General features: G+C 38.3%; 1 protein-coding gene across 1 annotated transcript in view; it reads left to right on the top strand.

Moving 5' to 3' along the window:
• Positions 1-24,711, top strand: part of LOC146003883 (thrombospondin type-1 domain-containing protein 7B-like) — a 559,677-nt gene that overhangs the window by 246,474 nt on the left and 288,492 nt on the right. Inside the window, exons 10-12 of the mRNA XM_083142348.1 lie at positions 3,824-4,019; positions 8,274-8,544; positions 13,694-13,809. Coding sequence (XP_082998474.1) covers positions 3,824-4,019; positions 8,274-8,544; positions 13,694-13,809 — 583 coding nt within the window. The remainder of the gene's footprint in view (positions 1-3,823; positions 4,020-8,273; positions 8,545-13,693; positions 13,810-24,711) is intronic.

Raw genomic sequence — 24,711 nt, 5'->3', positions numbered from 1 at the left:
AGCTCTACCGTGATTGGTTCATGTGACCCTTCCTGCCTTCTGAAGCAGACGACAGCGGCAGAATTCCTACCCGCCCGGTTCTTCGCTCTTCGCGCTCATGCAACTCGTGCTATGTGATGCTACAATACGCAATATTGACTGACGTAACTTTACCAATCTCAAATATACTGCTTCTTAATGGCCACTGAATTGTATGATTTATCGCACGAACAGCGATGTGCATTAGAAACTAAAAGATCCACTCAGTTTTTGTGAAGTAAGTTGGTGAAGTTCTCGTGGTAGAAATTCAGCCTGTTGCTGCTCTACCACTTAACCCGCAAAACTATTAATTTTTTATTGTATTTTACGTTATTATCTAACTGCTTAATATTGTGCCAATGGAAATGTTTAGCATTCATTTGAAAACTCTTAACATCGAATGGTCTCTGGACAAAATTATTTTAAAATGTTTATCAGCATTCTCAATATGTAATAAACAGTGGTCTGAATTACTAATCGGCACTGTTACGTCAATAGAGTGTACGATATTTGGATCATCCACTCTGCTTTGCACAGTGCGCCAAGACGACAGAGGTCCCTGGTTCGAATCCCAGCGTGAGCACGGGTGTTTTTTGTCAGTGTCCCTTCATCAATATCATCACTCATATTCATATTCGCGATTAACCAAAAGTGGTAGAAGAGCGAAGTAAATTATACCAAATCAATGAGTAGTTGGATCAAACACAACAATGACGTCTGCTGTTGTTCAAAGGCGCTTGTGATTCAGGTAGGTTTTCTAATGACTTGCGTCATGCAGAAGGGTATAAAACACCAGAGTTCAAAACATTTGTGGCATTGTGAGGCATCTAATTGTCTAGCTAAAACATGCATGGATGATGTTTTATTGAAAACCCAGCTGACTTCAGGCAAATAAACAATACCTGTGGCGACTAATACCATAAGTAAGTTATTAAGCAAGAAAGTCCCGACCCTTCCTTCGGACTTGGCGTTCCCACCCGAAATGTCCATGCTACGCCACTGGTAACGACCGCCATGTTAGGCAGATTTTGGTCGTATATTGGCATTTATCTTATTCGTATACTTTCAAGTTAAGAACTTGGATTAAATTATTTATACTTAATTGTTTTCATAATTCATAATTCATATATATATATTTACGTTTTATCTTATGTTATAATATTATTCGTGCATTTTTGCAACATTTATTCAGAATTTATAGGCTAATAATTATCGCAAATAATATATGCAACGTTTTCATTGTTTTTCAAATCCAAAATGGCTAGGATTATTACTATCTTTCACGCAATTTTGTTGTTTAAGCACAAGTTAAATACATTTCTTCTTAATATCGATTTTTGTTCAACAATGTACAAGATTGAAGTAATTTGTCTTCGTTATAAACTAAATCTTTATTTAATCATTTTTTTATGTGCAAGGGCAAATATGAATTATTTGATAAAATCAGTTTAGTTATTTCTGTATAGTTTAATATTGTAATATTATAGCAAAGTATTTCTCCCTCGTTTTCAATAAAATATCGTTTTCCTATTGGCTGTTTATGTTAGGAGTGGGGGAACCACGCTTCGTGTTCTTGCCCATTGTAAAATCTTCCACGTTGGCATTTTTAATTGTTGCCAACCTGAACTTTAGCTTACAATCGCTAATTAACATTGATGTGTTATATAAATTATCAGTTTTTCTTGTGTTATGTTATGAGTTTGTATTATTGTCAGATAGAACAATCTGTTATGCTGCGCCTCGCGCTTGAGGTAGGCAGTTGAAGTCTTGCTATTAACTGTGATTAGGTGCGCGGACTCTCGTGTAAAATAAGTTGCTTATCACTAGGGCTCAGATTTTTAGGTAAATAAATATTTTTTCTGCGAGTAGATATGACCTCGTAAGTGAGTTACAAATTTCGATCATAGTAACTGGAGCCTATATATCAAATTTTATTTCACATAAAAAAACATATTTTCCAATTTTTTTTATGTAAATACATATTTCTTAATATTCGCTCATAAATGCATAAAATGAATGTTTTGTCCCAAAAATTTCACATAAAATTTCGTATCTACTTAAATTTTCTTATCTTTTTAAGATTTCCCAGAAAAAAATCAAAAGGTTTTTTTTTATAGTCGCTGTATTTATTTTCTCATCTTAGAGAGGGAAAAATTTCTGCAAGACCTGGCAACAGTATCCAGTCTGGATGTAACGAATTGTCCATACTGAGAAGTAAAACGTAAGCTCAACGTTCAGTAGTGGACAGATTGTTCCACATCACATCCTACGAGCGTGCATGACCCAACACATTATACCTTTAACTTGTGCGAATAAGTATGTACGCGCGCGATTCGTGATTAAGATATTGGACATTTTAATTATAAAGTATTCGAATTTTATTTATTGTCACGTGTCACAATTCGGTGGTTTCCTTCCTGGAGGAAGGGTGGATCGTCTTAATCCCGATTCCTGAGTGAGAACTGGTGATCCCAACTAACCAGCCGGAGCAAGGAGCGGTGTGTTGCCAATTCGGATCTCCATACCCTGGAGTTATGAGTGGTGGCACATTGCAGGTTGTTCTCATAATGTTACTGAAAATAAACCGCGATCTACACTTCGAAGAAATTTTAACAATAAGCAAACATTTGCTCAGAGTTAGTTTGGACCAAGGTCCATTTTCTGACTTCATTCTATTAGAAAAGGAGGCGGCTTTTCAGCATTTTTCATGAAATAAACTGAAATGTATAATTGTAAAAAAATTAAACAACTTGAGTAAACATGGGAATAAGAATGAATCCACTTTGAAACTGGCTGCATATCCTTGAAAAAGTGAAAATATGCTGAATATGACCGAAAATCTATCAAAACATGCTATATCACGTAGAAATGGCCGAATATGCCTAAGAATGGCCTTTAAGTTTCTTAAAAGTATGAATTTCTATATATTTAGGAAACACGTCACTCTTATAAAAAATACGCTAAGTCATGAAAATCCTAGATCTAATAATTATTTAAATAAAGCTATTACTAATGTGAATACTGTTCAACCATTTCTAAATCTATCTAATTTTATGAATTAAGTGAGGATTCGCACTCTTATAAGTTGTATTTCAAAGTAAACATTTCACGAAGTTTGTTTTCATGCCCAAATAGGCTAATTGGGACTGGACCTACAGTTCATGAACCACTATGCAATGTGCATTCGCCAGGAATCGAACCCAAGATGCCTTGAATGAAATGCAGGTAGACATTATTTAGCATTATGGTTTCGCGAAAGCTAACTACAGCTTAACCGCGATAACAATACCCTCGGAAAACTCCGAACTAAAGTGCACAGTCATTTGTCTCTCGTGTCCTGCGACTACAGCGCCTCAAGGGTATTTTTATCGTGGTGAAGCCGTACTGTTAAATTCGTTAAATCATTGCCTGCTACGATCCTTCCTTCTAGCGGGCTATGCTTGAGTTGTCTACTTACAAATCAGGGTTTGCTTAGTTAACCTATAGCAGTATAGATGTCACTAAATTAGTATATTATTTCTACCTTGATTCTAGTCATGATTTTAACAGGTATGGATTGTAAATTGATGCAATTAAATTGAAAGTATACACTAAAGATGATGCTTATATTCCTCTAAGTATTTTAAAAGCAGAATGTGTTTTTAGTTGCATCCAGTTCTGATATTTCGTGAGTAATATATACTATATATTTTTATTAGAAAGTAACAGTAAAAAAAAGAGCTCGTCTTACAGTAGTCGAACTCCTCATTTTGGTGTGTGTGTGTGTATATATGTGCGAGTCTTAATTGTACTTTCTATTTTCCAGACAACGGCAGACGACTCTTTCTGCGAGAGAAGGGAGCAAAAACCCCCAACGGAGGAGCCCTGTATCATCCCCTGCCCCTACGATTGCGTGCTCTCCCCCTGGTCCGAGTGGACACCCTGCAGTCGAGGGTGTTCCTCTCCGCGCAAGGGGGCGTCCCGACAGAGGAACAGAACGGTGATCGCACCGCCTGGCTCAGGTAAGGGGGGTGGAAACGTAAATGATGATGTGTGTGTAAATAATATTACAGATGTGTTACTCTCAGTTATGTGTGTGTTTCACAAGAAAATTTTATTCGGGTCTACTCTTCTTCCTTTTGTAAACATATCTGTAGTTGATTTTTAAATTTTTGTTATTTTTATTGCTTTTTTGTTGTTGTTGACTCTTTTCTACACGATGAAGATAAAGAGTGCAGGCCCGTAGCCAGAATTTTATTTCGGAGAGGGTGAGGCTCATCCCTTATCAGTACCGTCCATCTAACGGCAAAAAAATGGTGGGTGGAAGCCCTGAAAATGAATTTCTCAGTATATTACAACTTATTATACAAGATTTTAAATTGTGATAAGGAAGTGAAATTAATTAGATTTCAATAACATACAATTAAACATAAAATCAAAAAACACTGTGCAATGTGCCTCCACGGTGAACCCAACCAGGGACTTCTTGGTTACAAGATGAGAGCGTTAGTTATTGAAGAAGCCTTCTGGGATAGTAAACCGAACATATGTTCGGAATCAATGTAAAAAAAATGTAAGCTTAATTGTAACCCTACTTTAATAATAATAAATAATAATAATAATATCGCTGTACCCAATTGAGTGTAATTTGAGTGTTACTCCAGAAATTTACTTCAAAGACAGGAACATACAAACAGAAACCTGGCCCAATTAACACAACAGAACAACCGTATTCCACACGTTGCAATTTGATCTTACGCTTTGTAATCGTGTTCGTGAACCTGCTCTGAGAAGATAATCACAACAATGAAACCGCGAATTAGTGTGTAATGTTGCGCATTACCTGTGCCAAATACTACAAAGGATTATTCAGCCAGGTGATTGTATTTCTGATGAGGCTGTCATTGAGAACGTACAATAATGCAGCACCTATGGTCAATAATACTCACTGATGATCTAGAAATCCCATCCACTTATAACAGGGACGCTGTGAAAGGGGGGATATGGAGGCACAGGTCCCTCTGAAACTTGCGCATACTCCCCACATTATTGGTTGATAGATTGGTATATTTTATCTCGCTTTTATGCCACTTTTGGCTAATCGCGAAAACGAGGATGAATAATGATATGATGAAGGTACACTCGCAATGAAAACTCATGCCCAGTCCGGGTTAAAAAACGGGACCCCATAGTTTTTACATTGAAATTACTACTATATATTAATAAAACTTAATATGGTGCACAAATATGTATATTATGTAATGAATATTAATAATACATAGAAAACAATACATAATTTATAGTATAGAAATACATAGGTAATATATGTACGTATAAATCCAAATTTGGCCCCTCCCACCACACATGAACCTAGCAACTTCCCTGGTTTCTAAGAGCTTTCATTACATGCATGTAAATTAAGTAGAATCATTATAACAGCTGGAAATAATAATGTACAATTACATTTTATTGAATAAATGACTTAGTGAAACAGTATTTGCGAAATGTCACTTGTTTGCAGTAAGTTGTAACGATAATGACTGATTTACTTTTGTGATGGAGTTTGCAAGTAACATATTAAATTATTGAATAATTGAAATGCATAGTTCAGTAGTTCAGTATTTTTATGATCGGTACTTGCACGTGCACTAGTTTGCGTTTGCATTTTTGTTCGAAGTTACACTATTTTGCCCAATTGCAATGCCAGTTCTTTGTTCTGTCCAAGTGCTGTGATTCCCCCCCCCCCTTTACTACTTGTACACACTTGTCGTACATCTGACATGAGTTATTTGTCTCCGATGTAGAATTAATAAGGTTATGTGTCTCCATCTATTGTCTTGAATTTCGTTCACTAAAAAATAATTCGGAAAGTCTGGATAAAAATATATTCACTTGCCTTATTATTTACCCATAACCACAACAAAATTTCTGGCCGTGTGGTTAAGTTAAAGTTACACATACCTTAACGTTTTAACATTATTGTCACTTCTCATACAACTAACATTCTCCACAATGTAAGCCAATGGATCATATCTGCCACAATCAGCAGCCATATTGCAACTTTCACTTTGCAGAGGTGACATTTATTGAATAGACAATCTAAAACTCGGTGCTATTCGAACATTTTTCAATAACAATGCATTAAAGTAACTGTGAAAAGAAGAAATCACGTGCTGGAGTTTCAATTTTATTTAGTAAATATGTTAGAAGCATTATTACGTTGATGATGGCGCCTATCTGCTGCTTTCGTACTGTTGCGCCAGCGCCCCAGAGCGCAGTGGGTAATGTTCGAACTGACACCTGGTGAGAAAAGTGGCAACTGTATTTCTCGGTAACCTTTCGATTCGAATGATCTCGACGGCACAGGAAAATCGGACACAGGCTGAACTTCCATAATCATCAAGGTTATCTGTACTTGTCTAACTCCACGTTTGTTTGAATGTCATCGACATGGCAGTGTGGGCTCTATCCACGTACTTTTGGTCCACCACATTGCCTCGTCACTCCAGACGAATGCTGCGATAGTACCTTTAGCTTTATTTCATTTGTTCTCCGTTTCTTCCCATCTTATTCCTCAACCGCTGCCAAGTAAGGTGGAAGTCAAGAGACAGGTAACATAATAGTCTCGTCTAGTTCGTTGCTATTTTTGACTCTTTTTTCACTCGCGCGTCTATACTCTGTCCCAGCTAACTGTGGAGCAAGGCCGCGCATGGCGTCAGAGAAGGGGAGGAAATCGAGTGGCCAGAGCGAAGCAGTACACGCTGATGTGCAGGCTGGTAATTACAGTTGCTTTCCCCCACTCCACGCAATTACGATCCTGTCACATGTTCATTGGTGGAGCTGTGTCACGGCACTATTTGCGCAGAGACTTGCTTTCGTTTGCCTGCTTCACAGTTAGCTGGGACGGAGTATAGTTGGTCACGCGGTGCAACACCGACTAATCTATTTCGTTGATTTGGTGTAAATTAATGTATTTGATGTCTGCACCGTTTGCACTACGTTATGGAGCTGTGTACTGTGTGGTGTATGATCAGATGGTGCGTGCTCCAGCGTTGCACCGGGCTACACCTGCACTACACCTAGTGTCAAAAAGTGCAACGAACTATAGAGTGTCTCAACCTTAAAAGTCAGTATGGAAGTAAACGGAGTACTTCCCTCTCTCTCTAATGCATGAGTTTTGCCAATAGCTCTGTCCTTCTCTACCACCGCAGCGTTGCCAGATGTTACAAAATTTACAAAATGTAAAAGTAAAAAATTTCAAACAGTGAAATCATTATCCTGTAGAGTTTTTTATGCTCTATTTACTGACGGCATTATATAACCTGTCATAAATTCATGTGATCTGAATTTTTCATGATTATGCAATTTTGCAACACGCTTTATTTTTTTTGTAGTAAATACTTCAAAAGCCATAAATATCAAACCGCTTGAACAACTTCGCCAGTTTTTATTCTACGGGATCTATGATGTTTGTAGATATGATACTCTTCGTCTGAGTGAATTAATTTGCTTACGAGGAGAGTTATTTATACATACATTGGATATTTTGTATAAATCATCAGACCGTAACACGAAAAAGTTGGTTAGCGAGAAACTTTTCCGTTTGTCGCGATACACATGCAGACGAAGCGAGAATAGTGTTGACCATTGTTTGAAGTTATTTTTAGAATGCATTGTTACTCCACAGCACCGTTTTTTATTCCGCAATCGTAGTTTGTTTATGCGGGCTGTCTCGCGTATCAAATTCATTGCGCGCCACCAAGGTTACAATTCAGTTGCAGGCAGGTGCCCGGTTCGTAGGAAGTGCCGTGTGCTTTATTTTCCGTAAAAAATGTATCTTAATGTGTGTTTTTGCATTTATTTAATTCTGTTTATGTAAGGGATATAACATTCAACGAAAGAAGTAACAATAGTTGCGTGTATTACACATATAATGCAAATGTAAAATGGTAAATAGTTACGTCGAAATATAAACATTTACATGCAAATCTTGAGGTAACCATAGTTTTTTTCCCCAAAATGCATCAAATACATAGATTTTGATGATTTCCTATACGATATTAAGGAAGTAAATTTGTCGAAATCATTAGCGATTAACAGCGACTCGATGAGACTCCGTTTGTTGATCTGGCAACGCCGCGCTCCATTTAACCCATACTGACTTTTAAGGTTGAGACGCTCTATAGACTGGTTGTTAAGAGTCAAACACTTTTCTCCATTTCTGCAAGTGAAATCTTCTCGACAGCACTCAAGAACACCTTTTCTCTGCTTTCCAGGTGGTCATGGTTGCCCCGACCCGGACGAGATGCTGCAGATCGAGTCGTGCAACACCCACAGTTGCTATGGCTACAGCTGGATGACCTTGCCCTGGCAACCATGCGTGGCGGAGAACGTCTCCGTGGAGGAGTCTTCGGAGGACAATGAGGTCATCACGAGCGAGGACGTGGAGGAGGAGGAGAGCGTCCTGGCCACCAACTCCGGCGTCGGACGCCAGGAGAGGGAGGTGTGGTGCATGGAGGCCAACGAGAGGAGAGTCACCGATTCCAGGTAAATCATCTTCCAACACAGACCGTTGCTTTTAAGTCTCGGCTCTATCACGCACACACAACCCAAAACGTGTCAATTGACACATACATGTTGACTCCAATAACACATTAACGTGCATAATAGATGCATTTTTTGGTATGTCAAAATACACACAAATGCATAAGAGGACACTTTTACCAGCTGATGTTCCTTGTGTATCAATTGGAAAGATCAGCCAATATGATTTTTTAAAGATAACAAAATTTCATTTTAATGCAACACTTGACACAGGTAAATATTAGTCAGAATTAATTTCAGCGGGAAAATCCGCCCAGCCTGGATCCGCCGCTGATCTGCATAGAATTCATTCACGTGAATCTTCGTGTGGATTGCATTCACTGTTGTCTAGATATCGTATCAATCCCTAAGATTATATGTTTATTTTATTAAGTCTCTCTGAATGCTTCACATTGACCAGGGCATTCACTTGTTTTTCTCAGTTGTCTCAGCCTCTGAGGCATGTAAACAATGCACTGTGTTGTGCTATGCAAACCTCCTGAGCATTCAGGAAACAGGTAGTTTCTTCTACCTATGGAGTCGGCGGTTTGCATAGTGGCAATTAAAAACACGATTCGGCATGGAGGAAGAGCTCCATGCCCTAGGGAATATAGAGGTGAGACAAGCTGAGAAGGGACTGACTTTGGATTGGAGTTGAGAACGGAGAAGAGGTTAGGAGAGCAGTAGGGCAGAAGTGAGACGACGCTCTGGTCGACAAATTGAGAAGCCAACAGAGGACTTCGTATATTCTATTCAGCCTAATTCATCAGATAGACAGGTAATTATCCTAACACCCAGCCATGATTCAGGTTCAAAGGTTCACAAAACCCAACGAGTGACCATTGTCTATTCTGCAGTTTAGTTCCTTAATTTATTTGTACCTTTCGCATTGCCAAGCGTTAACTCGTCATGCCAATGACGAGTGCTCTCATCAGAGGATGAATGATGAGTAACGTACCTCACCCATTGATTAATTGGTTAACATTCTTGGTAAGATCCCACGAACTTCAGGGTTCGTTACGATATCCACATTAGTAGGCTTACGTAGCCAAGAAACTGTTGCGAATATCGAGACGACAACGAATGGCTCGATACTCGATGGAGGAACATAGTGGTTCGGATCCAGCTTTAAACTGTAGGTCCAGTTCCGATTAGCCTTACTGTGCATAAACTGGACTTAAAACACCAAATCAATCAATCAAACAACGAAAGGCGAAAGGTTCACGTGAGTGCTATAGAAGGAATTCTAACCATATGTATTTTTTTTTCAGAATTCGAATTATAATTACGGCTTGTCGAAAGAAAAAACGATTTCGAAAAAAACTTCAATGTCGTTGGCAAATTGTCCAGTCGAGCTTTACTTTTAGATGCATTGCCCTTTGAAAAAAAGAAAAAAACTATTTCTATAACAGAGTCGTTGTTATTTCCGCTGTTCAATAGGTAAAGGGGCGCGGGCACATTTGAAGGATATGCTTGTTTAACCAGAAGTTACGCGTAAGTCCACCTTCTGTGACCAGTAGCGAAACTTGTGGCCTAATGTAGGAAAAAGTCGAAAACTCTCATTTGAGTAGCTCTGTACGCTATATTCCTTGCCATTTTGAGGTTTCCTCTTTAAATATTACCCTTTTACTTGGGTCTACACCAACACTTCAACGAGGGTGATAACTAACTTGCTTGTAGAACTTATTAGCTGAATGTAACAGCTCTTCCGGTATAATTACTTACACGGTATGGAAACTAATTCTTATGACCAAAGAGTCGATGACCCAGTATCATCGACAGAGATGTTGGGTTTGGACAACAAGATGGACGGCCTCAGTGAACATTGCACTGCGCATTACGTTTGAAAATGCAGCTTGTAATTTCTTTGCGTTATATTTTTAACCAACAATAACAAATATGTATCGCAGTTTTTCAAAATGTTATTTGAGTTATTCTATGAAAAGTAATAATTTTAATATTTGATTTAACCTCGCACATGAATATTTTGTGGCTAGCTATTTTTGAAAAGCATTAGCGTGAAACTATCTGTACTTGGTCTATTGTGATAAACATCCCATTCAGTTGAGTGTATGGAATGAATCAATGGCGATAAATGGGAAAAGTGAATCAGCCATTTTCTCCAGCCATTACAATAAAGAGAACGTAATCAAGATTGGTATTAACACTAAAGTATAACCTTTAAGCAAATGACAGTCTTGGTGATTGGTCCTTACAGGGTCGTATTTCATACGCGTCGAAACAGATATACAGAACAGCCAATCAGACGAGCATATCTGCTTTTGTTATTGGAGGTTAGAAATAATGCAGCCCCTGACCAACCCGAAGGCTTGAATTTTGCCCGTGCCCTATTGGCTTGCTACTGTGCTCGATACTGGTAGTAGCCAATCAGAATCCACCGATGATTTTTCCACACGCCCCTAACACACCTCTTACAATTTTTCACAAAAGTTTAATTTGTGGTCATTTTAGTCTGGAAAATGTTCTCCTACAACCCCTTAAAATCATTCTTACACACACCTCTAGTTTGAAAATTGTAGATAAAGCCCTGGAACAAACTTTATGGAACATAGCATAACATTAATTCATAATTAGGCTATATTTTAGTTTCTTAAACAAGAAAAATTATCGAAAACACCAATTGAATTATATCCTCATATGGATAAGGCATTTTGATGAAAAGATCCGGTCGTGAACACATCTTACGGTTTTCATGTAATCAACGTCCAAAGTTAGGGCTTGTGGGAATTTTGAATCATAACATACCGCGGAATGAGCAGAGTGCTTCAGTGCTTGCTTTATGTATGATTTATAAGTCAGCGACAAAGGTCAAAGGTCATATCTCAGCACCAAGCAAGGGAACCTAACCTTCCATTAATTTAGAGTAGCTCTTTACCTTTCCCGCTTTATTTATTCACAGTGGACTTCGTGGCGTGTTTAATTTCCGCCTTGTATTCTACGCAATCTGCTTCTTTTTTCGTTTCCAGCCTGAATTTAAGCTAGATCGCGGGGGAAAAGTAGATTTTTGTTACTTTTCTGAATTCATATGCGCATAAAAGTTGGGTGCATGCAGGTGAGTCAAATACTTGTACTCTGCGGTTATTGGTTGGCGACTGATTGCGTCATGTCACATATACTAAACAGATACTCAACCACGCACTCGTTTGTCGTGAATATTTTTTTGGACTTTTTTAGTGGCAAATGGAGTGCAAAATGTGATATCCTTATGTTACGCACGTAATTGTTTGATTATTTATAATATATTTTGCATATCTCCTTTGTTCGGTTTCACTAGAGTATATAATAAATGAAACTCAGGTTAGATGCTCTACCGACTAGACTACCGAAGCTCCATATACAGGGTTATCCATAATTAGTTACCTAAAACTAAAATTAAATAAGTCTATTTGTACAATACACTTACCGCGGTGGCTCAGTCGGTAACGCGTCTGACTACCATGCTAAAGGTCCCGGGTTCGATCCCCGGCCGGTTCAAATCCGGGAACTTTTCTAACGGTGGAAGCTGCCCCGGCGCCCACCCAGCGTCGAATAACATGGGTACCTGGGGGAAACCCTGGGGGGTAAAGGTGGTCAGGGGCGTGATGCTGATCACATCACCCCCACTCATGACCGGATCAAGAAAGTGTGGGGCGTTACCCCCACACCCCCTATATGCCTTCATGGCGTGGTGCTATGCACAGGGGAACACTTTACCTTTTTTTTTTACTTACATAATTTATTTACTGCATTAAAATCTACAAAACTTCAATTTCTTATAAATGTTCGCTATGGCTTCTTTCGATGTAGACTTTCTCGGACCTCGCACATAAGTCTCGCTCGCGGCTTCCACAACATGATCTGTTACCCTGGGGCGCCTCTGACCTCGTTCTGTGTGTGCAACACTGCCTGTGTTGATAAAACGATCGTACCAGGAAATTTGACAGTCTTTGCTTGAGGAGGAACTTTCTCTGAAACGCCGTTGAACGAAAACTACGGAGTGTTCTTCTTGGAACCACAGACAACACTGCGCCGCTGTAAGACTCCATGTCAACTGGTTTATTGGTGACGTAATCAGCTGTAACAGAGCGACTGACCTCTGGCGGCTAGAAATGAAACTTCATGTTATGGCGCGCATTTAGAATCAAATTGGAATCAATATTGAATTATACTTTCGGAATTAATCAGCTTTAGTTTTAGGTAACTAAATTTAAATAACCCTGTATATCGTTATGGTTGAAGGTTATTGTGTCTGGTTCCATAGAAAATAACCAGCGGGCACCATATGGATCACCATAGGCGTAGCAAGGGGTGGTCGACAGTCCGGGGCGCCCGGCGAGAAAACAGCCAATCAAGGCAGTCGAAATTGCGCGGTCTGGGTTCACACCTACTGGGAGAACAACTGACTGAAGGGATGTTTCGTAGCATGCCACATGCTTAACAAATGAAAATCGCTACGCGTGAACGTATGTGAATGAAGAAAAGTATTTGTGTAGTTACGTGAAACTATTATTACGATTATTAATAATACTTATCCTCATAGTAGGGATTAGACTAAAGAGGAAAATTACGCAAAATAGGAAAAACACGAAACCTATTTCATTAAAACGGAAAGAGAGTCTTTCGGTACTTCGACAATAGTTAAGGAGTTCCTCAAGAGATGTCAGCACCACGTTATTGTCCCATTTTGCTTGGTATTGCAAAGTTATGCAACACTAAAACGTAAGTAAGACAGAAAGTTAATAATATATTGAAGGTATATGTAATACGCTGTACTATGTAGAAAATGCTGGCCATTAGAGCCACATATAAGAAATAATTGAAGCTCTCGCAATCGTTTAATTTCGTTCAGAGTTGAAGAAGTACCTGTTCTCTGTTTTCATACGCTCAGTATATCTGACTGAGTTCCGCATTCGGTATGGTTTATGGGAATTCCTTATTCTCTCATATGTTTATTATCTTTGGCTAAACAGTGGACGTAACCGCGAGAAGGTCTTCGCGAATCCTGATTGGCTGTTTTCTCGCCGGTTGGTGAATCAATGTCTATAAGCAAAGTATGCGCCCTGGACGTGTACAGTTTTTATTATGTAATAATGTTGTGATTTTTTTCTTTTAGATGCAAGCCACTCAACCGTCCCATATCCTCGAGAGCCTGCACGCCTGCCAAAGTGCAACACTGCAAAGTCTCGCCGTGGTCAGAATGGACACCCTGTCCCCAACAGTGTATACCAGGTACGATGAGGTCAGACATTTAACACGTTAACTGCCACGTGAGTTAAGTTTTACACCAGGGGCCTCGTAAAGCGTATTTAACTCACACGTCTCTCTCGTGCTGCACCGGCAACTCGTACTACCATAACATACATGTTACGTCAAGAGTGGCCCCTTGGACAAAATTTTGCAAACGGTCCGTGAAAATCTTATTTAGATGCTGTTATAGTTACAATTAATACAAACAATTTTAAAAAAACGTGAATCAAATGAATAGATGTACATTAACCTCTTTTATATTTATTTTTGCCTATAAATTTCACTTAAATGTGACAAGTAAACAAAAAAAAATCACTCGTGGACTCTCTTCAAGTTTTTTCCGATTGCGCATTTGGCCTTGAATTATTGCTGGCCAGCTCCTCGAACGATAGCGATACAAGAGTATACGGCAGAGTCATGGTACAAATAACAAAAACTCAATGCTCAGAAAAAAAACAAAGTATGCTGTGAGCCAAACATGACTCACGTAGTGTGCAGCGTAATAATTGATTCTAGCGCCGCGTGAGTTGCATATGACTCACGCACATAAAATAATTAAAAATGACAATGTTTCATCCAATCATCGAAAGTCATATTGCTTTCAACATTTTTATTATGTTCTCTTAATAAAAGATCATGGCCCCAGGGATTTTTTTTTTCTAATGTGGCAGTCAACGTGTTAAACATCTGTATTGATTTTTGATGCAAGGTAGTGGAATTTCATCTAAAAAAACTAAAAAATATACCAGGGGCCTCCCCGATGACGCAGTGGTAGCGTCGTTGTCTTGTAATCAAGGGGTCCCGGGTTCGATACCCGGTAGAGGCACATGGCACAGTGGTTCGGATCCCACTTTAAACCGTAGGTGCAGTCCCGGTTAGCCTTACTGTGCATAAAGTGGACTTAACCCTTTACTGGAAGTATGTGTCTGACAGACACGCATGGTTTTTTTTCTCGTTGTGCTGGCAACCCTGTATGTTTCTGTGAAGCGAGCTCCTCAATACCTTCATATTTTTTTTTCTTAGTTTGGTGGTGTGATTGATTCATTGTTGTCGGTCGCAGTAGTGTAAAAGTATATAGGATAAGGACAACAAATGAAGAGCCTATTTGATTAACAGACCCGATTTGGCTACACTTAAAACTATGTCAAGATGCCCATATGGGTCAATTGCCCTAAGTGTACTATGCTGTCAATCCCAAGAATCCTGAATCCTAGTGTACAAATGAAGAACCCTCAATAGATTAATTTGGCTACACTTAAAATTATCTCAAGTTGTCCATATGATCTTATTGCTTACAGTGTGCTACTCTGTCAAAATCCCAAGAATCCCGAATTCTAGTGTACAAATGAAGAAGCCTCAACAGACTGATTTAGCCATGTGTGCAAAAGCTGAATCTGTGAGATTGTTGTCCATAAGCTTGTCAAAAATATGCCTCTCTTGATATTGTTTTGGCCACACTTAAAACTAAGCCAAAAATGCTCATGTAGGTGCCTCTAACAACTTACAGATCTAATACAATACCTAATTACCTTGGATAAAAGCAGGCTGCAAATTGAACTGTTACCTGCTTCCTTCCTAATCTTTGATCAGTTTCATGCCCGGGGCAGTAATTACTTAGCTCAGAAATACTTCAGTCTGTCAGACAGTTTCGATCGGGAAGATTGATGCATTGCTTGACCTGGTAATAAATTATGCAGGCCTGGGGGCTTTCATATTCCATTTTGCTGGCACGCATGGGAGATAATCTACACAGAAAAATAAGCTTAAAAGGGACATTATTGATATTTCTGTATAATTCTAGGGAAAATTCTTACTAAAAGAACATTACCCCTTTGCATGCTATCATGCAGACCTGACACATGCTATTGACTCCAATTCACTGGAAGGGCATAAAACGTTAATTAATATTTCTGTGTAATAGGGAAAATTCTTACTAAAAGGACATTACCCCTTTGCATGAGAGCATGAAAACCTGACTCCAATTCCAGAAGTCTATGCTCTGAAATAATATATACACACGTGAGACTTTGAGAATATTCACTGCAAATCCAAAGTTGGAATTTGACTGTATTTAGCTGATATCCAGCTGATAGCTCCCGGGTCTGATACTCGGTTGAGTGTGAGCCTAGCCCCATGGCTTATATGCCTTGTAATCAAGAGCTCCCGGGTCTGATACCTGGTAGAGTGTGTGGGCCTCCCTGATGGCAAAGTGTTCGTATTATTGCCTTGTAATCAAAAGGCTCCTGGGTTTGAGGCCTCTCCGATGGTGAAGTGTTAGTATTGCTGCCTTGTAATCAAGAGCTCCTGGGTCTGATACCTGGTAGAGTGTGTGGGCCTCCCTGATGGCAAAGTGTTGGTATTATTGCCTTGTAATCAAGAGGCTCCCGGGTTTGATACCTGGTAGAGTGTATGAGATTAAAATACATGTGGCAGAATAATAACCCCACACGTGAGACTTTGAGAATATTCACTGCAGATTAAAAGTCCAAACTTTGACTGTATTTCGCTAATATCCAGCTGATAACCCCCGGGTTTGATACCTGGTAAAGTGTGTTATACAACAGCATAATAGAGCAAAACTACTCTATATTGGGGATCACCAGAGCCTAGTTATTGCTGTTGTCTGGGTATAAAAGCACCAGCTCAGCCACTAACTGCTGTTATAATTGTTTTGGCATATTATCCATAGTTCTGTTTTTTTGGACCAAGAAATTTTACATAATAAACCAACAACAAAAATGCCAAATCAGAAATATTGCAATCAATGCAATAAGAATATATCTAGTTCTAATTGGGCTAGGCACAGGCATAATTGTGATCCTAAGAAATGCAGAACACCCACAAAAATATGCCCAAGATGCCATAAAATATTAAGCAAAGCATATTACAATAGGCATAAGTGTACTTGTTATGTACAGTCATCAATATTGCCCCCACAACCATCTACATCTGGTCTAAAAAGGAAGCTTGAAACACCTGTTAATGCTAGAGCAGCAAAGCAGCCACGCTATAGCAGTTTTGCTGGCCAACTTATGGATTACAGTTTTGTATCAGAGCCAAGATGTGACATTAAGAATTTTTTGAACAGTATAAATCCTGAAGCGCAGGCAATTCTAAATGCACAAAATGGCTCTCATAAGCTGTCCCTCAAATTGTTTACACAATATAAGAAACCAAATGGCACAAAATTTACACAGCCCCACATAACAGAAACTGTAGCTATATATTCAAATACAAATTTAGACAAAATAATGAGCAGTTTGATAGATCAATTGAATATTAAACATTCTGAATTTGCTGCAAAACAATCAGGATGGAGCCTATGTGGATCTCCACACAAGTTATATATTAATATTTCTGAATTCAGCCCATTACAAGGATCTACATATCTGCCATTACCTGCCAATATCAAAAACAAAAAAGCCGTGGTTAACATAGAAAATAATGATGAGAAATGTTTTCTGTGGTGTATTAGCTGTTTTAAGGCATCCTGAGAGAATAAGTTATTATAAACAACATGAGCACGATTTTGATGATGCAATGGAGGGCTTAGAATATCCAATGTCTGTTCAGAATATTGATAAATTTGAAAAAAGGCCAGGGATATCAATGGTAAACAATTATCTATTAATGTTTTTATTTGTTCTACTGGCCGTGGCAATTGCTTGATAGCACCTCTCAGAATCAGTACACTTCATGATGATTCTGCTGTCCCGATTGATCTGCTCTTAATTGAAGAGAATGGCACACACCATTACACTCTGATACACAGTTTTGAAGCTTTAGTCAGAAAACAACTAGACAAATCTAATACAATATTCAAGTTGTGTAGAAGATGTTTAACTGTATTTGATGGTAAAAAAAATAATAAATGGGATTAGTGAAGTAAATGCAGAAATTGCTAAAAACAAGTTAATTGAACATTTAAAATACTGTGGCAATCATAAACCTGTTCATATGGTGATGCCTAAGCCAAATGAAAATGCCAAATTCAAAAAATTTGAAGCCTTGTTGGTACACCCAGCATATATAGTCTGTGATTTTGAATCAAACCTCAAACCCCTTGCATTCTGCAGCCCGGATCCTGATGAATCTTCAATTACATCATACCAGTTACATGAGCCTTCTAGTTTTTATTATGTTGTTGTACAGGATGGTGTTGTTAGTGAAGAATATTTATACATGGGACCCGATGCCATCAAAGAATTTGCACATAGAATAGAAAATGAGTGCCATGACATAGCATCTAATGTCTTATTAAAATCAAAACCTATGTTGCCTTTAACAGAGGATCAGATTGAAGATTTCAACAATGCAGAAAAATGCCCGGTATGTGATTCTGAATTTTCAGATACAAATATCAAGGTGCATCACCATTCTCATACAGATGGTAAATTCAAAATGCCCCTGTGTAATAGCTGTAATATTAAGATCCAGAGACCAAAATTTGTCCCTATATTTTGCCATGGTGCATCTAATTATGATTTTCATCATCTGATCAGGTACGAGGCGTTTGACAAGCAGAATTTAAATATTTTAGCAGAAAATGATGAGAAATATATTGCTATTAGCAAAATAATTAAAGTTAATGGTGTTCCCATTCACTTAAGATTTCTTGATTCCTACAGAATTCTGTCAGCTAGCCTGGCTACACTGGCCAGTCAATTATCTGATGACCAATTCAAAATCACATGTGCTTTGTTTCCAAATCAGGACCTGAAATTAATTAGGCGGAAGGGTGTATACCCATATGATTATGTTACAGATTTTTCTAAATTTGATGAGTGTGCTCTGCCACCACAACAAGAGTTCTACAGCAAACTCAGGGCATCCGGAATCACTGATGATGATTATCACCATGCCTAGTTGATGTGGAACAATTTAAAATGCCAGACATTTGGTGATTATCATAAGGCATACTTGAAACTTGATGTCACTCTGTTAGCTGATATACTTCAGGCATTTAGAAATCATCGATGGAAAATTATAAACTGGATCCAATGTATTTCTACAGTGCTCCAGGCCTAGCATGGTCTGCAATGTTTTTAAACACTAAAATGCAGTTGGATCTCATTCAGGATCAAGATATGTATCTGTTTATGGAGCAATGTATAAGAGGAGGCATGGTGCAATGTTCTCAGAGATATGCCAGAGCAAATAACAAGTATATTCCCAATTATGATCCAGCACTGCCATCAAATTTTGTACTTTATGTGGATGCCAACAGCCTGTATGGTTATGCTATGATGGATAAATTGCCATATGCAGGGCTTGAGTGGGTTGAAGATTTCAACATTGAGGATCTTCAGGACTTTGATGACAGTGACTATGGCCTGTTCTTAGAAGTTGATCTGACAATTCCTGATGATTTACACAACAAATTTTCTGATCTGCCCCCAATTCCTGAGGTTGAGTGCTCACCTGGCTCTAAACAGAAGCTAATGATGACTCTGGAGCCAAAACAGGGTTATGTCATATATTACAAAAACCTCCAGTTCCTGATGAATCATGGTGTTCAAGTGGCAAAATTGGCAAAGTCTTAAGGTTCAGGCACTCAAGATGGTTGAAGCCATATATTGATACAAACACAGAGCTTCGAACATCTGCAATGAGCCAATTTGATAAGACCCTGTTTAAATTGATGGTAAATTCAGTGTATGGCAAAACTATAGAAAATGTTAGAAAACATAGTGATGTTAAATTAATTACTGACCCCAGCCTGAGCAAAAAATTGATAGCAATGCCTAATTTCAACTACAGAAGAATTTATGATGAAAATATGGCACTCTTCAACATGAAAAAAAACAAAGATTAAGTTTAATAAGCCTATTTATGTAGGGGCTGTGATATTGGAATTGGCCAAATTACACATGCTGGAGCTTTATTATGATGTGCTCAAGCCTTTTTATGTTGATCGTGTAAAACTGATGTACATGGACACAGATAGTTTTATTCTTGATATTCAGACAGAAGATGTTTATCAAGATATGTCACAGCCTGCATTGCTTAAATATTTTGATACTAGTGAACATACAAAAATTCAACCCCACAACAAAAAGGTGCCTGGCAAGTTAAAAGATGAGACACTTGGTGATGTTATTGTGGCATTTGCTGGGTTAAGGGCCAAGATGTACAGCTTTGAAACATGTAGTGGTGTTGTTGCCAAAAAAAAGCCAAGGGCATTGGTAGAGTAACTGTGGACAAAGAGCTCCAATTTAAAGATTATGAAGATAGTCTCAAATCACAGAGTTTAATGAGAACATCAGAATGCAGAATTCAGAGTGTGGATCATTTGTTGACTACCAATATTGTAAGAAAAGTGGCTCTGGACCCACATGATGATAAGAGATGTATTTTGTCATGTGGCATACATACTCTATCATGGGGGCATTGTGATTTGAAAAGTTGCAATCAATGCCCAATTACAGAGCATGATTTGAAATAAATAAACATGCCAATGAACTTATTTGGGTTCAAAAAACAGGCTATTATGGACCTGCCAACACCAGCACCCTCTTCTGATATACAATCTATGATATCTAAACTAAGTGGTTTGTTAATTATTCATCTGAACAGCATACTTACAGATGTTGATGATAAAACAGGTAAAACATTGTACATATTTAACAATAATTTAAATCATTACCAATTACCTGTAGGTGGTCAATTACAATTTATTACAACTCCCGAGGGCAATGTCAAAGTTTCAGTAGGGAGAAATATTTATAGAATTAAGCACTCAAACATGATTTCTGGCACTGTATATACTGTTTCTGCTGGAGATTGTTTATATATTGAGGTCCCAGGATCCTATGACAAGCTTATACCTTTTTTTATAGAATTAAGAATTAGATATTTTATAATAAATAACCACTAAAATAAAAAAAATGCCTAATGATATATTTGGCCATACAAGGCATGAAGATCACAGTGATGAGATTCTGATGCTTGATGTCAGAGTTAAAAAATTAAGAAATGATTTACAAGCTTTACAAACCACACTCAATACCAGTCTTCAACTAGAAATTACAAATTTACAATCACAATGCATGGACCCTCTTCTTAAAATTGATTCAGAACTTAAATTATTGCTTCAAAAATATACTGACTTGGCCACATTAGATAATTTTCAAAGTTTAGAGGAAGCTGTAGCAGCTCTTCAAGCCAAATTTAAGACTCAGGCTACCAACTCTGAGCAATTGAAACAACAATTGGAAGAACAGATTCAGTGACGTGCGGTGACGTCTACACTTGGGGTAGCAGTCAGTGGCGTGCTCAAGGGGGGGGGTGTTGGTGTGGGTCACACCCCTTTTCCCTTTAGGGCCCAGTATTCCTAAAAAAAGTGCACGTAACCCCCACCCACATTCGAAAATAAAAAAGATTTGATTTTACTCTAAGCCAGAGATCCTGGGTTCGAATCTCGGCTTGGCCATGGATATTCTTTGTGTGTGTCCCTTTATCAATTTTATCGTACCAAAAGTGGCGAAAAAACAAAGTAAAATAAACCAAATCATACAATCAATCAATAGTTTTATTTCATTTTTGTTCCTTAGCGTCGCTTTTTTTGTCACATTTGCTTAATTGCGAAGATGATACGATAAAATTAATGCCCAGGTCTGGGTTCGAACCCGGAACTCCTGGTGTCGTAGCGCGCTGTGATAACAACTTCCCCACGGTTGGTTGATTTGGTGTTTTAAGTGCACTTTGTGCACAGAAACAAAATAGGTAAGAAAACACAACACACTTTTTTGTAGTTTCTTCATTGATATTCATTTGACTTTTTGAGTTCTGAGATACATTTTTCATTTCAAATTATTTCATTATTCACTGCAACACATAGGACAAGAATGCGCACTCATCACGGGTTCGAATCCTGGCCTGGATTGTTCATATGAGGTCCCTTCATCAATTTCATCATATCATCACTCATCCTCATTTTCGCGATAACCAAATGTGGCAGAAAAGCGAAGTAAAATAAACCAAACCAACAACAATATGAAAGCGCGTTCTCTTGCCCAAATAAATACATCCGTATTTATGACTGTTAGAGGCCAAGATTAGTATATTTAAATAAAAAACTACTAAAACGAGAGTGACAGAGAGCCTGAGCACACATTTGTAATTTAATCATTATATGTTCCATATTTGAAAAAAAAAGAAAGACAGCATAACAATATTGACTGCACATAACACGTTCTCATTTCATAAATAATAAAACTACATCCCATATTATACATACATATTGTACAACGTGTAAAAGGTTGTGTAAATATAGAGAACATAAGTACTGCAGAAAATTTTGCCCTGAGTTCTTTAGAGGATTTGCAAAAAATCTATGAGAAACCAATCCCCTATCTGTCCTATAGGAGATAGACTGGGCGACCTGAAAGCCTGGGCTTTCAACCATTGCAGAGGAGCGCGAGGGGACAAGAGAGGTAGAGAGAAATCTTCCTTTTCCTTGGGCAGGCCGTTTCTACCTGGAAACTGGTCTGGCGGAAGAAGAGCGAGCTAGGGTATCCAGCCAGCTTTGCCCGCGGAGAACACCGATGGACGAGAAGAGCGTGGAAAAAAAAGTGTTGCATATGAGCTGTGGTGGCTTTAACAAGACAATAAATATTGTGATTTGAATATAATTCGAGATGTGAGATTGATTGATCTATCTCTGCTAGACTAGCTACTCCTCAGTGCACGTCACTGGACAGATTAATAATGTCCAGGCACAGCTCCAAACAATTGTCAAAAGCATAAAGTCAAAAGAAGATTTTGATCTAGTAATTTCCACTCTAAAGGAACAGATTCAATCACTGGAGATACCTAATCTGGACCCTCTGAACAATGCCATAGCCGAGGTTAAAGAAAAAGTTGAGACACTTGAGAATTTTATGAACAACCTGCCATCTTCTGATGCTCTGAGTGCTATAACTCGTAGTGTTGCCAACATCAAGCAGCAACTTGAAACATATGAAGATTTTGGAAAAATTCAGAGTACCATAACCCATCTTGAGGGTACCATAGCAGCAGTGCAAAGTGATCTGACAAATGTACAAGAAACTCTAGAATCTCGCCTGCCTGGTATTGTAGATACCCTTGTCAGTGTCCAGCAACAAATCACCAAACTTGAAAACCTCAACACTGAATCTGAGCTATCTCATTTTCATCACTTGATCGATGATATCCAAACAAAGCTTGAAATTTTACAACAATCAACACCTTCTCAGGCAGACATAGCTCTGCTTCAAGATGCTATGCGTAGTGTGGCTGATGCTTCTGAGTTAAATGAGGTGAAATTGGCACTGGAATCTTTGCAGAATACTGTATCAAATCTGCCTACATCACAGGAACTTAAAAATATTAAGAGAGCTGTGAATCGCATCTTGAAATCAGAAGATATCAAGAATATCCAGACAGAGATCAAACAGCTTACTCAGACAGTGGCCACTCTACCAAATAATCAACATATTAATGAACTGCATGCTTTGTTTGAGGATATCAGAAGACAAGTCCATGATCTTACTGCTCAAAATTCAAAATTAGCTGTTGTTGAAAATCTACAGCAAATTGTAGCCAACATCAAGCAACAGATAGGAACCATGGAATCCAACCAAGCAAATGCTCTGTCTGTTTTTGCCACGCAGCTTCAAGAAATTGTGCAACAATACAAGAAACTTGCTGTGGACATAAGAATTAAACCAGGGCACGATGAGATTGTTAGGACTATCAATGAGCATCTTGAATCTGTAACAAACAGATTGCTTACAGCAGAAAAAGAAATAACTGGCCTAATCGAGAATCCTAAGCATACAATAATTCTTGAATTGTACAGTATCCCCAACAAAGAATATGATTCACCATTTACACCAGGTGGCAAAATATATATACTGTCCCCTGCACAATTTTATTACCAGTTTTTTGTTGGGGGCACACTCAGACCAATCAAGATCAAATATTGGCTATAACCACAGGCTCACCATTACCCTACCTTATCAATAACCAACGCTGACAACAAACCAAAGGTCACCAGTGTAGAGTTAGAGGATTTTACAGACCCCAATACATTAGAAACATCTTATGCTGAAGATGATGGTTCTTTGGAATTTAATATACAAATAGGGGACAAACTGTATTTAGAAAATCCTGTAGTATCAGCTGCTGAACATCCCATAGTTGCAATATTCTTGTTTACATACTATGTCTAGACAAATTATTGTTGATGAATTACACAGACAAGTCAGACATAATTATAAGAGACTGCCAGTGGTTACAAAAGGCATAGATGATTTATGGCAGTGTAACTTGGTTGAGATGGCAAGTGGACAGCTGAAAAACTTAGACAAGATCAACAAGGGCTACAAGTATTTACTCACTGTCATAGACACATTTTCAAAATATGCCTGGGCTGTGCCACTCAAATCCAAGACTGGAGCATGTGTTACAGAAGCCTTCAGGACAATCATCAATCAGAGTGGAAGATCACCGCGCTATCTACAAACAGATAATGGCAAAGAATTCTATAATTCTGTGTTCCAACAATTTATTAAAAGCCAGTCAATACAACATTACTCGAGTTACAGTGATCTCAAGACCTCTATTGTAGAAAGATTCAACAAAAACCCTAAAAAATCATATGTATAAACAATTTACCCTTCAAGGTAATTATAAATGGCTCAGTATCCTAAAAGAACTTTTAGATAGATATAACAACTCGGTCCATTCCACAATCAACATGAAACACTCTGAGGTAACTTCATCTGATGAGCAAAAATTGATCAGTACTGTTTATTATCCTAGATACCAGCCAACAACAAGAAAAGCCAAATACAAGGTAGGTGATCAAGTAAGAATCAGCAAATATAAGCACATATTCAAAAGAGGCTTTACCAGAAA

This window comes from Lepisma saccharinum, chromosome 21 (genome assembly GCF_977018435.1).
Source record: "Lepisma saccharinum chromosome 21, izLepSacc3.1, whole genome shotgun sequence".
Lineage (NCBI taxonomy): Eukaryota > Metazoa > Arthropoda > Insecta > Zygentoma > Lepismatidae > Lepisma > Lepisma saccharinum.
This window is presented reverse-complemented; position numbering and strand designations above follow the sequence as displayed.